At 46.9% G+C, this 18,691-nt stretch overlaps 1 protein-coding gene across 6 annotated transcripts in view; it reads left to right on the plus strand.

The window, feature by feature from the left end:
* Nucleotides 1-7,866, plus strand: part of LOC136647360 (protocadherin gamma-C3-like) — a 270,585-nt gene extending 262,719 nt beyond the window's left edge. For all 6 annotated transcript variants that reach the window (XM_066622848.1, XM_066622850.1, XM_066622847.1 and 3 more), the window contains exon 4: nucleotides 4,885-7,866. In XM_066622848.1, the coding sequence (XP_066478945.1) occupies nucleotides 4,885-5,138 (254 nt within the window). In that variant the 3' untranslated portion in view covers nucleotides 5,139-7,866. The remainder of the gene's footprint in view (nucleotides 1-4,884) is intronic.
* The last annotated feature ends 10,825 nt before the right edge of the window (nucleotides 7,867-18,691 follow it).

Here is an 18,691-nt window from a genome sequence, read left to right on the forward strand (position 1 = left end):
TTTTAAAAAGATTAAGCTGTTTTGTAGACACTTAAGGCATGACATTGTTGGTTTTCTTTGGTGGCTGAAATGGCTAATAAGGGACTATAATGACTGTTAGACAATGTTCTGTTTTCCAATGTGGTGTTTTTAAATTATTAAATATAATGTGAAGAGGTCGCTACAATTCAACTATGGTTGCATTAAGCCCCTTGATGTCCATTTTGCTCTATTAAGACTGTAAAAGGTTTCCCAATAACTCTGGCCAGCCAATCTCTTCTATCCCATTCAACCTCATTCTTTCCCTAATGCCAGGAATTCAACTAGGACATACCCTGTTGAGCAGAATCAAATAGGGGAAAAAAATGCTTTCAAGCATTCAGTGAATCTCTTGCTGAAATCCCGCAAGTGTTGTGCTAATGAAGTGATACACTAATTATAGCTAGGTTTAAAAACTGCAAGTTGCCATGGAATATTTTTTAAAATGAAAAGATTAAGAATTCTCAGGAGCTCTCACTGGGAGACAACAGACCAAAGGCATGGACAATTCAGTTTGTAGATTTGCACTGCTGAAAATACAACGAAGCTATGCTGACCTTCCCATTTGAGCTTCTAGAGGCAAATGGGGAAAGCACCTCAGTGGATAATTCCAGTGACCAGTGAAGATATAAGCAATATAAGCAACAGCAAATGTCCGAGACTTAAAGGTCTCTGACCTAAAGGTCAGACCTAAAAGTCAAAGGCTACTGAAAAAACTCCACAGTCAGGGAATTAGAGGACAGGTCCTCTCATGGATTGAGAACTGGTTGGAGGCCAAGAAGCAGAGAGTGGGTGTCAATGGGCAATTTTCACAATGGAGAGAGGTGAAAAGCGGTGTGCCCCAAGGATCTGTCCTGGGACCGATGCTTTTCAACCTCTTCATAAATGACCTGGAGACAGGGTTGAGCAGTGAAGTGGCTAAGTTTGCAGACGACACCAAACTTTTCCAAGTGGTGAAGACCAGAAGTGATTGTGAGGAGCTCCAGAAGGATCTCTCCAGACTGGCAGAATGGGCAGCAAAATGGCAGATGCGCTTCAATGTCAGTAAGTGTAAAGTCATGCACATTGGGGCAAAAAAATCAAAACTTTAGATATAGGCTGATGGGTTCTGAGCTGTCTGTGACGGATCAGGAGAGAGATCTTGGGGTGGTGGTGGACAGGTCGATGAAAGTGTCGACCCAATGTGCGGCGGCAGTGAAGAAGGCCAATTCTATGCTTGGGATCATTAGGAAGGGTATTGAGAACAAAACAGCTAGTATTATAATGCCATTGTACAAATCTATGGTAAGGCCACACCTGGAGTATTGTGTCCAGTTCTGGTTGCCGCATCTCAAAAAAGACATAGTGGAAATGGAAAAGGTGCAAAAGAGAGCGACTAAGATGATTACGGGGCTGGGGCACCTTCCTTATGAGGAAAGGCTACGGCGTTTGGGCCTCTTCAGCCTAGAAAAGAGACGCTTGAGAGGGGACATGATTGAGACATACAAAATTATGCAGGGAATGGACAGAGTGGATAGGGAGATGCTCTTTACACTCTCACATAATACCAGAACCAGGGGACATCCACTAAAATTGAGTGTTGGGCGGGTTAGGACAGACAAAAGAAAATATTTCTTTACTCAGCGTGTGGTCGGTCTGTGGAACTCCTTGCCACAGGATGTGGTGCTGGCATCTAGCCTAGACGCCTTTAAAAGGGGATTGGACAAGTTTCTGGAGGAAAAATCCATTATGGGGTACAAGCCATGATGTGTATGCGCAACCTCCTGATTTTAGAAATGGGTTATGTCAGAATGCCAGATGCAAGGGAGGGCACCAGGATGAGGTCTCTTGTTATCTGGTGTGCTCCCTGGGGCATTTGGTGGGCCGCTGTGAGATACAGGAAGCTGGACTAGATGGGCCTATGGCCTTGATCCAGTGGGGCTCTTCTTATGTTCTTATGTTCTTACTTGTAACATGGCAATCAGAAAGGAACCTGCACTCAGACCAGGACAGACCACACTCTTGAGTCTAAAGCAGTATTTCCACTCTTGTCCCTCAATGTACCACTTCTTATGGTCTAATTAAGTACCACCTGAAGTAATTGGCATTGTCATCATTGCCAGTTACTTTTGGGTTGGAAGGACAAATGTGTTGCTACAAACAGCAATAAGAGGCTCAGGCCTCAGGAGGGCTGTTTCAAGTACATGAAAACTGCATGCTGGAGCTCTTCCCGCTGAGCCAAACCTCATACTGCTGTTTGTAGTACTGTGTTGCAGTCTCACTGCTGCCTGACAGGTCTCTCCTGGGAGCCATGCATACCTTTGGACAGCACCTCAAGTAGCACCAGTGGTGCATGTACTACCAGTTTAAAAATGCTGGTCTAAAGCATTTTCCTGATCTGTTTCCATACTTGCTCCACAGGAATGGATTGTGGACACAATCCATGGGCAATTCTGTTTAACTGCCCCTTGAAATGAATGGGACCTGTAAGAGAGCACTGCTGTTTTCACAACAAAGTCACAAAAGGGTGAAATCCTAGTGAATGTTGGCTGGAATGTTGCTCAGGGAGCTACATGATACTTGTGCTTGGAGCTCCTGTGTTAGCTCCATTCAAGTTACCATATCGACTACTGTGATAAATGGGACTAAAGTGAACGGGACTTTAGGTTGATGTGTGGTGGTATGGATGCGTTATAAGGCAATCGTGTGGTCCAGATTCATAATGCCCAGGAACTGACATTGTTTATACATTTAGCAAGTAGCTTCCCCCATAAAAAGAATGATTGGTGTCTCCCAACTCTGCAAGCAACTGCAGGTGTGCATTTCTCCCTTCCTTCATTCAGTTCAAGAGTCCCTAAGAGCTGCTGGAATTTATTACATTGCATCTTTTGTCACTGAAAGAGTACAAAGTCATCATTTTTTACTCTACAAACAAAAACTGCTCTGTCTTCCTTCCTTTGCCTTTTGGAGGCATTCCTAGCAACTGAGAGAGAGAGAGAGAGAGAGAGAGAGAGAGAGAGAGAGAGAGAGAGAGAGAGATGGCACAAGTATAATTTTCTTTGAGCACAGTGCTCAAATCCTGGTAAGTTAAGCCATAAGTTTGAAACCAACAAAATTGATTCTGAAAAACTAGGTTTTGTTTTAAATGTTCAAAATAGAAATCTTTGATCATGTTTTCAATGCGTGCATGACTGTATTGTAACTAATTACGGTATAACCGCCTGGCTCAGCACAAATGTTTAATGCTCCGTTGCCATGAGCGCCTGGTAGCCAACACTTCTCCTAATACAGAAAACTGACTTTTTTGAACAGAATGATGTGAAACAAGAGATTTCTAGGCAAAACAAGAAAGTTGAAACGCAGGGGAACAATGGAAGCAGTGCATCAGTTTTAAAGTTACCAGTGTATACTTGGACATTGGTCTTGCATTCTTGATAAGAAGCACTGTGTGTGCTTGGTCATTCTATGGTTACTTTACATGCATTTTTATTTTCCCAAATATAAATGCCACAGTAGTAGCATCCTTAATGAAAAGCTGTAAGTATGCACTGCAGATCTAAATGTGAGAGAGAGAGAGAGAGAGAGAGAGAGAGAGATGTGGACTATTAAGTTATCACAGAAGGAGGGAAGAGTGTCTTCCTGGTTTTTACCTTCTTGCATTGGTGGTTGTTAAAGATTTGTGTCTTTATTTGTTATATGTTGTGTTCAAGGACAAACTAATGAATGCTGACTTTAAAAAAAAGTTGTGGGGACATGGACAGCAACAATACTTCACATCAGGAATAAAACAGAGGAGACTGTCTAGTGGGCCATTTTAGGATGGAATCATCTCCACCATCTTGATCATGAAAGAGGATGCTCTGAATTCTTCTCATTACTTCTTTATTGTAGATGCAGTTTCTGTTCAGCAAACAAATTCTGAGTCCTTTGGAGAACTTCCCTATTTTTTAGTATTTTCTACTCTCCACAATAAAACCCAGATGTCATCATTGTGAATTCAGGGCTTCAGCTAGTTTAAAACCTCACATCTGGGGGGACTGTCCAGTGATGGAATTTTCTGAACACATAATAAACTACTCTTGAGAGCTTCAGTGGTTATTTCAACATTATTTGACTTGTTCCTGCTTCTCTGGAGTGGGAACGTGAATCGTTTTTAGCATTGGGAAGCAGATGGCTCCCACATAGCTGGAAGGGACAATGTTTTTTTCCAGGAGAAAGAGTGCTGCTAGCCCTGGAAGGCAAGCCAGCTGCTTGGTGAGCTAAAGCTACACAGGAGGGATTAATGTTCCCTGCCAGACCAGGCAAACTGTAAGTGACGAGGTCAGTTCTAAGAAAAACAAGATCAAGAAAACAGTTGGGGCTTGATTCTCATTTTTTTAAAGATCTCCTTTCCAAACATAGTATCAAGTTAGGATATTTCTCTGTCCACTGTTCCAGAGCTAGTGTAAGATTAGTATCTTGGTGGAAGGCAAAACCAATGTACAATACGCTTCATTGGCAAACTGCCTGGTCTTTCCAAGATGCACACAATCAGAAGTGAGGAAAGGAGGCCAACAAGAGCAAGATCTGATCTTTCTGTTCTGACTGCAAGGGGCTCAAGCACTTCACATTTCAAGCAGGCAGTAGAAATTCACATAGATATTCTCACATAATCTTGCAAAGTAGGGTGCCTGTGTGATTGGCCCTTTTGAAGAATAAGAAATTCCTAAACTTGTAGCAAGAATTAGGAGGGGCATGACAGAGTGGGGCCTTTTCTAGAAGATGAGTCATGAAGACCCTAAAATGTAATTAGCGTCTGGCATGTTAGACTTCAGTCTTACAATGTTTGAATTTTAAAAAAATCTTCTCTTTCCCTCCTCCCAACCCCCATAACTTGTGCCATTGTAGAAGCTGCCGCCGCCGCCGCCGCCAACCCTGATGGAAATTCAACTCTGGGAGGAGGAGCAGCAGCAGGTACGATGGGTCTCAGCACCAGATATGGCCCCCAGTTCACCCTGCAGCATGTTCCTGACTACAGACAGAATGTGTACATCCCTGGGAGCACAGCCACCCTATCAAATTCCTCAGGCAAACGTGATGGGAAACCAGCTGCCTCCGGAGGTGGAAACAAGAAGAAGTCTGGAAAGAAAGAGAAGAAGTAGGATTCACAGGACATCACCACTGCCATCTTAGATCTAAAGGGCAGATCCTTCCAGCACTCCCCCAATTCATAGCCTAGGATGAAGGATGAATGTGAATTTGTGATTAACTAATGTTTTAAAAAGTTTGGAATGTTGCGAATGTACATTGTTGTCGTCATCATCAGAGCTAGGAGTGGGTCTCCTGCTGCTGGCCCTCATGATACAGAAGTATCTGGAATCAAAATGAGAAAGCCCTGTGGATAATGGTGAATATAATTTATGCTCTCATGAGGGTGATCTAATATGCAAGAGCTTCAGATATTTGAAACATTTTCTCTGCAGTTGGTTTGCTCTCGAGTGTTCTTCAAAAGCTATAAAGTTTAGGGCGAGTTCTGTCCATTGTAAGCAATTCTTCTAAACAGGGGCTTTGTTTATGCATTTTTTCCATTTTTAGGAACATATTCATGTCCCAGATTTTGATGATTGATTTCTCTCCCCCCCCCCCCAGCCAAGAATTACCTGAATTGAAATCCTTGTTATGAAATTCATAGGGAGTGCTTTAGTTCCTGCTTTATCTGTTGTTTTAAAAAAAATAAGTGTTTATCTTGCATTATTACAAGGGAATGAGATTCAGTTGCATTGTAAACATTTATCTTTTTTTAAAGTTTAACCAATGATGGCCTAAGATGAAACTGAAATCAATGATGCCTGAGAGGCAGGGCGCACAAACACATTACAATGGGAAGCCTTCCAAGGGCAGAGGGTGCCACAAACCTTGGCAAGATGGATAACACTGCCCTTATTGATGGATTACAGCAGCCTCTAAAGAGACAACACATCTCATTTTAAATATTTATGTGTACAGTAAATGTTTTCAGGAATAAGTTAAAGAAAGTTGAAGTCACCCGCTTGTGAGCATTGTGAGCTGCTGCTCCTTTAAGCACTGAAATAGCTCTTTTAGTTCTGCAGGCAATCAACTTTGATCAGTGAATGGGCTCTGGTGGCCTTGTAGAGAATTTTAACAAAATGGAATGCTTCACATTTTTCTGTGCATCAAGTTGCATGTAAAACACTCGCCTCACATCTACAGTAGGACAGCTGACTCCACCCAAACTAGAATAGAGAAGTCATTGCATGCCATAAACAGCATGATGTAAATATGCTGTCAAGTGCCCATGTCCTGGTGCAACCTGAGCATTGTTTGTGTGTGAGTAGAGTTCAGTAACAAGATGCATTGCCCTGGGTCAGAACAGTGGCAGAATCTGCATAGCTCATTTGTCTGTGCAGCACAGCCAAGAAATATCCCTGGTTCACTGGCCTTCACAAATTTTTATTAAACTAAACAACAGGTGATTTGAGGAAACTAAGGGACCAGGCACAGATAAGGGATACTGGAATTAGAACTGGACAGAGAATGCCGACTGCCAAGCCATTGACCCCATCCAGAGGTCTGGCTCTGGAAGTCAGAGAATTAAGTAATTAAGTAGTAGGATTCTGGTGCACTGAAGGTCATTGGGACCCCCTACCACCACCCCTATGTGGATGTGGTTCTGAATTGACTCAATTTGGAAAAATAGTCACATGAACTCCTTTTCTGTGTTGTTGAAACTACTTGTTTTGGGTTTTTAAACCATATTTAATAGGCTGGGATTGGCAGGAAGTATGGACTTTCCCACTAAGTGCCATTCTGTAGCTTATATTCCTTTCTTTGCTCACTCAAGTATAGCACAGACAGGAAGGAGGCTGCCGCATGCTCTTGGCACTCCTGGTTAGCAGAGGTCCTTAACTGCTCAGAGATACTGAGGGGTCCCTTTGTTTTCAGCAGGCTTTCTGTATCATAGTAGCTGAAACACAAAGGTAGAGAGGTAGCATATTTCAAACATGGAGGGGTCACCACAGCCCAAGAGTATTTTTATTTTTCCTAAACGTCTAATAAGCAGCTTGTCTGAGATGGTCCAGCCTTCTATGATCACCTCAGGTTGAACTTGTGATAACTTTCCAAAATGTTGCAGCCCAGCCTTGCTGGCTGTGTAGTTTTCACTGCTAGAGCATTGCGTGCACTAACTGCTGCCTCCCCGTGTCTAGAAAAGCGGGAACTATCCTGTCTGCTGGAAGAAACTTGTGTGCGTATGACTTTTGTACTGATCCCGGTCACCCACCCACCCCCTGTGTTTGGTGACTGCACTAGAAACCGTTTACATAGTTAGTGATACAGAGCATCATCAAGTGGGAAGTTCTCCTGCACAGGCCCCGTTGAAATGAGTGGGAGCAGCAGAAGGGCACAGTTGTCCAATTGTCACTGTGCCCATTCATTGAAATGGGACTTGCACAGGAGAACTTTTGCTGGATTGTGCCTAAAAGCTTATTATGAACTGAGGTAGTTATTATGTGGCCCTTCTCAAAGTACTGTAGATGAATCTTAGTCATTCTCTTTTTTCCTTTTAATTAGCAATCTGAAACTAGTGTAGTGGTGCTGCAAACCTAGTGCTGTGTAGGTTTCTTTTTTTAATCTTAGTAACTGAGTTGTGGACATCAGTATTTTTTGATTCCTTTGTATCTTCTTTATGTGTGCTCTGTGTGCTCTTAAATGTCTGTGAATTGAAACACTCTTACTTGTCCTTTCAATGTGTCTAATATTGAACTATACTTATATATTATATATATGCTTATATCCTTCTTATATCCATATAGACTGACGTCAATGTGTTACACGCAAGTTTTATACTCTAATATTTATATTGCTCTTTTTTCTTTGGGAAAAAAAAATAAAATCTTTTCTTCTGACGTGTCGTGAAAGTTATTCCTGGAAGGAGGGTAGAGTTTGAGCTGGAGATAGGACGACTGTGTGTGTGTGTGTGTGTGTGTGTGTGTGTGTGTGTATGTGTGGTGTTGGATCCCAACTAATTACAGTGCTTGCAGAAACACCTATCATAAACCAAAGGAGAGTTGTACTCAGGCAAGGGTTCTTCCGTCAGTAGAAAAATTCCATGCATGAGCACAAATTCCTTTCTCTTCACAGAAATTGTTTCTGCAAGCAAAGCAGTGAGTTGGGATCCAAACCAGTGTATATTTTTTCCAGCATGCTGAAGGCAGCTGCCCATGGCTGAGCAAACAGTCATCTCACTCGTACCCCTGGTAAGCAGATTTCTGTAGCATTTCATCAACCTGTAAAACGTAATTGGCCAGATGTGACAGTCGGACAGAAGGAGAGAGAATGTGTGTGTGGGCGTGTTTCCGTTCTCTTAAAAACTACCACACACCTCTGCTGACTGTCTCTCTCCACATTTGTCTTGCACATCCAGAGCTGAATAATGAATTGTGCAAACAAATATTTCAGCTGCTATGAAAGAGCATAATCCAACGAAATGAGAGGGGGGGATTCACAAGGGAAATGAAGCAGTGAAAAAATGTGGCAATGTCCACATGAATTGCAGAACACTCAGAGATGGCCCAACCATGAAGTGACCTGAAGCAGCTTGTTTCAGCAGAGGATTGTGAGGAGTGAGGGAGGGCACTGGATTCAGGGTGCCCTGCACTCTGAATCTGCCACAGCCTTCTTCCATCCTGCCACAGATGCAGGCTGCACTGATCCACTTCTCACTTGCTTGAGTGAGAAGTAGATCATCCACCTCCTGACCACACTCCTCACACAGTTTCTGCAAACCCAGAAGTGTGAGATTTCTGCTTTCATTTACAGAGACTATGCAAGCAAAGGATCTTCTTTGTTCACATAGTTACTTTAAATAAAACTGAAAGCCCCACACTTCCTGATCTGAGGAAGGAAGCTCGGTAAGGGGTCTTTTCTTACAGTGCACTGCAGCAGAGGTGGTGGTGGTGGCATCCAAAGTTCAGCCCCCTTAGGAACACTTGGCATTCTGACAGGAGGAATCATTCATCCAAGATACTGCCATTGCTGGCTGAGCATAGCTTGGCCCTAAGAGGAAAAAGACAACAGCTTGGCCCTGTTTTGCCTATTCTTTGCCAATTAAGTCACACTCACTTTTACCAGACTTTCTGTTCTTTGCCTTTTTTGTATCTGCATTAACAGGGCACACCTGTCTCTTGCATTACTGAGACTTCTCATCTCTTTTTAACAGTATTTCCACCCACTACAATTTTACTATACTGTACTTGGGTGCTATAAAATGATGACTGTGTAATTATCTGATGAAGTAGGTTCAGCCTCACCACAGCTTCTACCACAATACTTGTGTTTGTCAACAGATATTGTTGACACAGGTGCAACAGATTTTGACCCAAGAGGGGGCAGATACATGAGCAAAAGAAGACAGAGTGCTTTGGGGTGCTTGCACTGTGCTATGCTTTATCCATGCTAGTGAGTGGGCCAGGCTCCACCTGAACCCTGTCAATGGCACATGGCACACACACCCTGATCTCAGGGCAGGGGAGAGAAGAGTTCCTCTGATATGCAAAGTATGCCATGCTCACCCCAATTCCTTCCCTCCTTCTCCCTACCATGGTGATGGGAGTGGGATGGGAAAACCTATTTGACTTTGCCAACTGTGCCTTTGGCACACTGTTTCATCCCTTGCCTTCCCTGCTTCTGCTCTGTCCTGTCATTTGCAAAGATTTGCCACTACAGTTGGCAGGGAATGGCATGTGGGAGCTGAGCTGGGGCTTTGGAGGTGGCAAGGGCACAATCTATCACTCACCCCAATGTCACGTCTGGCCATCAGAACTCATTAGAAGGCCAACCTCTGCTGTGGGCAGTAAATGCATGGCAGAATATAGACTGCTGATGGCAGAATGCACAGCAGGGTATTAGACACCACGGACTGCGCCTTCCCCTTTTACTCCTCCTGTTTCTCTTGTGGTCTGTTGTATCTGGGTATGTGTCCCTACATAGGAGTACTTACAACTATCAGTACATGCAGTCATTGTTAGATTGTCCACAACTAAATAAGCATGACAAAAACACAAAGGGTTAATGACAAAAGATGATTTCATATGAATCCCCACCCTCCCTAGAGTGAGTGAACAAGGTGTGAAAACCCCAGACTAAATGCCCTACCTGCAAGTATCTTGGGAAAGCACAGAAAATATTTTCCACCTCACTTGCTGTTCATTAACAACTACCCACAATGAGCTGATACCCTGCTTAAGCACCCTTCCTCCAAAGCCATCAGGTGAGGCAGAGATAGGAGAAGAGGAAATCCTCTCTGGCCTAGTTCCCTCTGAGGTGGCAAAACAGTATCTGGGCTGCACAGACTGCAAGTGGATGCTTCCATAAGGTCCATCAACATAAAAAACCGGCATGCCAAGGAAGAGGCTGAACTTCGAAACTTTGCAGGGAAGGTGCATGGAGCAGCATCCACTCTGGTGATACAGCCGGGATATCACCTCAGTAAGAATTAAACCTCTCCATGATTGGTCTTGAGGCTCCCAAATTTTCACCTGCATCCCTGTGTTTTTAAACAAATAATGCAGGTATAAATCCAATAGAACCTTCCTAGGAAGCCGCATCTGCTGAATTTCTGCCTTTTTCTGCAGCTGTTAAAGGAAAAGGTGCCCTGCCAAGAAAAAACCACAGCAACCTAGAAGTGGAGAGGGGGCAAACAAGAGGGGGCTTCTGCATTCAATGGAGCTTGGAATCTGTTCTCCAGACCTAGCTAAGGACTGCACATTCCAGCCCAGCCAATCCCTGGGAATGAGAGGGAGGACATTCCTTCTCCCATATGCTCCCCTGGCACTCTCTGGTAAGACCCAGTGAGCTCTCAAGCTCCCTCCTGCCCCAGGAAGGTGTGGCCTTGTCCTGCCAATTGTTTGCTTGCTCCTCTGAGGCCTTTTCCCATTGAAAGGCTCACTATCGATCAGACTTTTGCTCCATTGACCTACTTCAAAGCATGTCCTCTTTAAGCATTTTAAGACCTCCAGCTGCTTAATCTGCATCCTTTTTCCTGCTGACTCCTGCCAAGGGAGGAAATCTTTAATAGAAGAGTAGAAATGAAACATCCTTTTCCCTGCAGGAGAGCAAGGGAGATAATTCTCAACCAGAATCAACTTCTTCATTTAAAAAACCAAGACCTTGAGGACAGACACTGACCCAAAAGCTCCCTGCCTACTGATCCCAGATGTGATTAGCTAAAATCAGGTTACAGATATCAAGTGACTGGAAAATTACACTCTGCATATACTCAGAGGTATGCTTGTCTTGAAATTGCTCCATGTTGTCCAGACCTCTGCCTTGGTTTGAAGTAATCCTGGAACCAGGACCATAAAGACTATAGATACAGACTTTATTAGACTATAGACTAGTCTAACCTGCTCTTGGAAAGAGATCATGGTAATACTTGGCACAGATCTAGCACTTTTGAGTGTCCAAAGCACATCACATACATGATGCTGTCATCCCTTCCATCAATAGGGTAAATCAGTGCCAAATCAAGACTGGCCAGTGCTTGAAGCAACATGCTAAATGTCATCCTCCCCCTTACCTGGTGGCATGCTAGTCTATACTTCTCCCACTCCCTGGATCAGAAAAGGAAGATGGAGCAGATTTAAAAAGTGTGCAGAAGACCCATAGCCCACACTCCTCTTCTCGTGCATTTCCCTCTTCCAATCCAGGTAGAGGAGAATGAAGAGAAACAGTGGAGGTGAGTGAACAGGAAGAGGTAGGTAATGCTGGCTAATCTGATGCCTGAGGCAATTGGTCACTTGGATGAGCCAGTCCTGATTATTATTCCCATATTGTAGATTAGGGACTGAGGCCAAGAGAGTGAGTTGCCTACAGATACCTTTAGGATCACAGAGCCCTTAGGAGCCTTGTAGGCCATCAACACTCTGCTCAGGGCAGGAAATTCAGAGCAACTGCTGTCCAGTCAGATAGTTAATAGAGAAGACAGCATTTGAACCTGAGATTTCCTGGTTCAAAGCTCAGTCTCTCAGAGCCACACTAGAATAGCATGCAAATATCTACTATAGATGTGTACCTCCTACAGGATGCATTCCTTACTGATTGAAAACTCTCGTGTACAGAGAGGACCTTAGTCAGGTCTGAGACACATAGGAAGGGAGAGGATAGCTTTCTCCCACATACTCTTTGGAAGCCAAAACTGCCTCCCCCTGGCAATTTACAGCAGAAGGAGTAATTTTCTCAAATTGCTGCTTCAGTTGTAAATTGACAGTTCAGGGGGAGGGGTCAATATTTGGTTTCAGAAAATGGCAAATGAGAAAAGATCAAGTCTCCCCCTCCACATGCATCCCACCTCTGTACCTGGGAGTTTTTAACCAATAAGAGGCACTTCTGGTAGGAAGTAAACATTTGCAGGCACCTCTTGTTTGGACCTCCATCAGCAGGTTTGGGAGTGCCTCTTCCTTTCCTATTAACACCTTCTTTATCTTGAACATTTTGTAACAGTTGGAAGTTCAACAGGTGTTCCTTAACTCTTTCCTATTTCAAAAGCTGAAGTCACTTCTGGCACTGCTTTGACAAAGTACTGCCAAAGTACTTCTGGTACTACTTTGGACAGTCACACACAACTAGCAGGGCCTCCTAGAAAGCCAATTGTTTAGCCATTGCCATTTCTGCCTATACGTGCATACACGCAACAGGGATCAAATGTGTACACACACCTGTGGGCTGAGCAGAAAATTATTAATCAAAAATTACTAATCAATTTCTTCCTCCATATAACCATGAAAGCCAACGGTCAAGCTCACTATTGCACATAAGCTGGCAGGTGCCCACCTCCTTCTGTTCGCTCACCTCCACTGTTTCTCTTCATTCTCCTCTACCTGGATTGGAAGAGGGAAATGTAAGTGCAGAGGAGGGTGGGCTACAGTGCCTTCTGCACACTTTTTTTCCTGCTCCCTCTTCCTTTTTTGATTCAGGGAATGGGAAAAGCACAGGTTAGCATGCCAACAGGTAAGGGGGAGGACAACATTTAGCACATTGCTTCAAAGGCTGGCCAGTCTTGGACTGGCCCTGATAACACTGATCTACCCTATAGGCTACCTGCTCCGGAAACAAAGGCCATCAAAAGTGAGTGAGAACACATTTGTGTATTATTGTCTAAATTGGCCCTTGTTCACATAAGAACACATCACATAAGATGCTTTGTCACTGCCTTGATTCAGACCCTATTTCGAAACAAGGAGAACTGCTGCCAATCTGTGTCCATGGTCCAACTTGGTAGAAAGCAGTTTCCTATGTTCAGGTCTTCGGAGTACTCCCTTCCTAGGCAATCAGATCATAACAACCTAGTCAAAAAGTTATGGTTGGGCAGGGATCTCCTGTGGGCTATCCCTGCTCAGCCAGGAAGCTTGCTGGATGACCTTGGGCCAGTCACTGTCTCAGCCTCACCTACCTCACAGGGTTGTTGTGAGGACAAAGGGAAGAGAGATGTACACCATCCTGAGTTCCTTGGAGGTAGGGCAGCATAGAAATGTGAAAATAAAATAATTCATAAAGAGGCAAATATGTCTTTGGCGCGATTTGTTAATTACAAGCAACCAACAAAGCCTTGAGGGTCTGCCTGGTTGGTTTTTCCGCTCAGCTGGCTAGCAGCCCAATCCTATGCGTGTCTACTCAGAAGTAAGTTCCATGGTGTTCAATGAGACTGACTCCCAGGAAAGTATGGATAGGACTGAAGCCTAACAGCCCAACCCTATCCACACTTTCCTGGGAGTAAACCCCTTTGAAGCTAAAGGAACTTACTTCTGAGTAGACATGCGTAGGATTGGGCTGTAAGGCTGCAATCCTATCCACATTTACCTAGGAGTAAGCCCCCTTCATGCATAGGATTGGGCTCTAAGCTGGCAAGCAAGGGGTCCCTCCTCCGGCAATCCCTGATGTCTTTAGCAGCTCCTGCTCAGGACGTCCCCCAGAAAGAGCCAAGGAAAAGGCTTCCGTCTCTTCCCCGCCCCCTCGTGCAATTTGCTGGCGACTCCCGGCAACCCCCAAGGAAGACTCCGGAAAACAGATCGAGTTCCCCAACTGCGGGGGGAAGGGAAGAGGCTGCGAGGAGCAGATGTGGGTGGCGGAGGGAAGACGAGGGGGCGGCACGAGCAGCAGCAGGGCGCGGGGAGGGGGAGGGACTCTCAGGTAGCCCCCCCAACAGGGAGGGGAAGGCTGCGTGGCAAGGGAGGCAGCCGAGTCTATGCATCGTTTCACGGTGGGACCCGGAGGTTTACTCGCAAGCAACAACTGTGCGCAAATTGCAGCGTTGATCGAAGCAGCAGAATCCATGCTGTCGGGGAGGGAGCAACTCGGAGCCACCACTGGCAGGAATCTGGGGTCGCCATGGAAACGTGGGGGGTGACCTCAATTAGGGCTGGTGGTGGAGGGGGTGGGGTTTTTCCCCGCTCCCTGCCACAGGGGGCTGCTCAAGCACTCCCCCCACAGCGCGCTTCCGAGTCTGCGCAAGAAAGTGGGCTGCGGGTGCTTTCCCTTCGCGGGAGGGGGCGCCCCCAGTGGTTGTCTGCCCCCCCCCCGCCCCGCCTGCATAGACAGCGCGGCTTTGCTTTGTTAATGCTAACCACATGCAGCGGGACCTGGAATGCGCCTCGCTTTGCGCGCCGGACTCGCCCCCTCCAGCGAACAGTTCCGCTGGCAGGGAGCCTCGTTAGGCGCGCTCTCTGCTTGTGGAGGTGACGGGGGGGGTGGCTTGGAAGCCCAGGTCGTTGCGATCCTCAGATCTTCGACAGCGCTCGGGCTTGTTGCAAAACGCCGCAGCTCATGGGGGTGTGCAAAGTTTTGCAGGGAGCCTCCCCTTCGGAGCCATTCCGGGCGGTGGGAGCAAAACGGACGCTGCGGGGAGGCTCCCTGCAAAACCAAGTGCTTTGCACACGCACACCCCCAGCTACCTCTCCGTTTTGCTCCCATCGGTCGGAATGCTCCAAAGGGCAGGGGCCGCTTGCACACTGTGGTGGGGCTCCCTGGAAAACTTAGTGCTTTGCACCCCCTCTACCTACGCCACTGCCCCTCTCACCTCGATCGCGGCACCAAGCGTGCAGGCAGTGCTTTTTCCATGTCTTCGGGTACCAGTGCGTGAAGGAAGGTGCACGCCCTGTTGCAAGGGAAGGGTAGGCGGGTTTGAAGTAAGGCTGCAATCCTATCCACACTTACCTGGGAGTAAACTTCATTGAATATAATGGGACTTGCTTCTGAGTAGACATGCATAGAATTGGGCTCTTAGCTTTTTTTATCCGATCGCTTAACAAACAGCCCAATCCTAAGCCGATCTACTCAAAAGTAAGTCCCATTATGTTCAATGGGGCTTGCTCCCAGGAAAGTGTGCAGAGGATTGGCGCCTAAGACTGCTATCCAATACACACAGACCCGGGAGTAAGCCCCATTGAACTCAATGAGAGTGACTCCTGAGCAATCTGGCATGGAGCCTATGAGCTTGCGAAACCCCTCCTGCATTTCTCCTTCAAACAGGTGGAGACTGGGAGGATCTTCAGCATTCCCAGTCGCGCATTGTCATGTTTTTCCTCCCTCTCTCCCATTTTGTTTAGCTGAAGACAAATGCTGGAGAAGTAGGACCCATTTAGGTCCCCCAAGTGTTAGTATCCCTTTATCGATGTTTCCCCCCCTCGTGGCAAACTGGTGCCCTTCCTCTGCTGGGATCCGGGCAAGGGCAGCCGCTGGGGAAAGCGACATTCCGCACTTTCGCCTCCTCCAGGGGGGTCTTTCGGCGACAGCTCAGTCCTCCGCTACACCTCCTTAGCGGAAGCTTCGGGGATGCTTCCAATATCGCTTTGGTGCTCTTGGTGCAAAATGTTTTCCGCTGCGTGCCTGCTCTGAGAGCCCAATCCTAGGCATGTCTACTCAGAAGTAAGACCCATTCTGGTCAATGGGGCTTACTCCCAGGAAAGTGGATAGGATTGCATCCTTAGAACCCAATCCTAGGCATGTCTACTCAGAAGTAAGACCCATTCCAGTCAATGGGGCTTACTCCCAGGAAAGTGTGGATAGGATTGCAGCCTCAGGGCCCAATCCTAGGCATGTCTACTCATAAATCCCATTACTCTCAATGGGGCTTGCTCCCAGGAAAGTGTGGATACGGTTGTAGCCTTAGAGTCCAAGCCTAGGCATGCCTACTCAGAAATAAATCCCTTTAGAGTCAATGGGAACTCTATCCAGGAAAATGTAGAGGGGACTGCAGCTTCAGAGACCCTCCTCTGCCTGTCTCCTCAGAAGTCAGTCCCATTATAGTCAGTGGAGCTGACTCCCAAGAAAGCGTGGATAGGATTGCAGCCTCAGCCGGCTCTCGGAGGGCCGTTCAAAGGGAGCAAAAACGAGGCTTGGGGAGGGGAGAGGAGCCAATGGAAAACGTGTGTTCGCCCCCTGGAGGATAAGAGGCGCGCTCACTCAGCCTGAGCTGGTGGCTGCGGGCTCATCTCGCCTTGGGATTGGGGGCGGGGGGAGCTGGCAGAGTTCATCGCAGAGCCTTCCCCAGGGGAGCAGGGGCTGTGCCTGCCTCCGTGCAGCAAAAGGGGGCATTCTCTCTGAGTGGCTGCTCTGTGCCGCGGAAGGGGGGCGTGCGAAACAAAGGCGGGGGAGGAGGGCAGGCGAGCCCCGAGCCCATGCTTCCCCGATGGCATCACCCTGCCAGTGGCGCCTGCCCCTCGCGACGGTCCTGGGACGGCGCCCTCCCTGCATCATCGGAGCTGCCAGGCAAGAGTGGGGCGCTTCCGGGGCGGCGGGGCTGGACCCCCGGCTTAAAAGAGGTTTTGTCCCAGGGCCTGCTGCCGCCGCCTCCTCCCCCGCCTGCCTAATGAGGCGAGAAATCATGCCTGCGCAGCCTGCCTCGCTCATCCCCGGCTGACAATGAATCATCCCTCCCCTGCCTCCGCGGAAGGATGGGTGTGAAGGCTGACCGCCTTGCCTTCCCCTCCCCTCCCCTCGACCTTTAAGGCGGCCAGAGCCTTTGCCCAAGAGGAGGGCCCGGCCGCCTCCCGTCCCAGTCGCAGGCAGGGCAGAGGTGGCTGAGGGTGTGCAGCTCTTGCAGCTTTCATGGCAGGGGGGAGGAGACCCAGGCTCGATTCTGGGCTGCCTTCATTGCAAAGACAAGCAGCAGCAGCAGCGCCTTCAAGAACACTTCTGGTGAATATTTCATGATCACCAGAGATCCATGCGCTCCTGGCATATAATGATGTGAGCACTGAAAGCATGGAGGAGGGGAGGGCTTTGCTTCGGTCTCTCTGGCTTACTCGTAGAATTACCATTACGTTTATATTGCACCTTTTCAACAGGTGCCCAACAGTGGCTACCCTCTCTTGTGCCTAATGAAGCCCACTAACCAGGGCCTCTGAGAGGAATGTTATCAGGAAATACAAAGTTTCTTTTGGGCCCCTTCCCAAAGAGGGAGGGGGTGAAACACAGTGGGGGTGGGCAGAATGGGGGCAAAACAGGCATAGGGAAAGTGGCAATAGACAGAATAGTCTTTGACCAGTCATCCCAATGCAGAGCTCAGATCTACCTGCCGGCCCAGTGTTGGCAGCTACGTACAGTAATACTGAAAATCAAACATACTCCTAAGTCTCTCTAAAATCTTTCAAATATAGAAAAGCCTTGCAGGAGATTAGTATCATTGTATTTAGGCTCACACTAGAATGGAGAGTGTCCTACGTACACCAAAAACCGACTTCAGCAGCTGCAGTCCTGCAGCTGTGTCTCTGATCTCCTATACACTCCTTCATAGTAAGTGGATCCACAGCCAAAGAACTACTGTAGCAGGTCAATTTCCTCCCAGATGTGACTGTTATGGAATGTATGCATTTCTGGGCCTTGTGGCATAGTTGCTGCCATGTGCCCATGGTAACACCCCCAGCATTCCACGTGGGCAGTGAGTCTGGGTAAGATAGGAAAATGTAAGATCCCAGGAAATTTCTGGGGCCCCTTTCTGACCCTGGGCCTGGGTACAAATTACCCCCTTTACCCCCCTCTCCTAGGCCCTGCTTCTAACCATCTAAGAGTGGGTTCATTTTTGTAAAGGGAGATGAATGGAACACAGTGGTTCATGACCAGCATCCATCTCCCTGCTCACCTCTTCCCCTATCTAACTGGGACAAGGTCTTTGTCAGTGCTACCACCCAAAGGTGACCCAAACCCAGACAGGAGGAGGACACTTTGGAAAAGCCAAGGTTGAGAGAGCACTCCAAGGTTAACGGGGTGCTCCCAAATCTGGGGAGTCTCCTTCAAAATCAGACCATAGTGAAATGGGGGCAGTCTGGGAAATGTGACAACTTGCTTGGTGCTGAGTAAAATGAGACCAGGCAGATAACAGAATAAAACTGCAGAAAGTTTCAGGCTAGAAAACCTTTCAAAACAATGGAAGGGAAAGTGCAGGAATTTTTAAAAAGTTAATTCAACAAAAGAGGGCCTAGAAGGGTTGGCAAGAACATTAATACTAGTGACAAATAAAACTTAATGTGACCTTTCTGGGTACCTTCACTGCTAATGCTATTCCAGGTTCTTGGTCCTTACATCTACTCTCAGCAAAGTCAGCTGACATCAGACCTGGGCAAATGCATACAAAGAGTATGTACAGAGGGAGAGCTCACGTGGGACTGGGTGCCAGGGGTGGTCACCTGAGCACCTGAATTTC

Source organism: Tiliqua scincoides, chromosome 4 (assembly GCF_035046505.1).
Source record: "Tiliqua scincoides isolate rTilSci1 chromosome 4, rTilSci1.hap2, whole genome shotgun sequence".
Taxonomy (NCBI): domain Eukaryota; kingdom Metazoa; phylum Chordata; class Lepidosauria; order Squamata; family Scincidae; genus Tiliqua; species Tiliqua scincoides.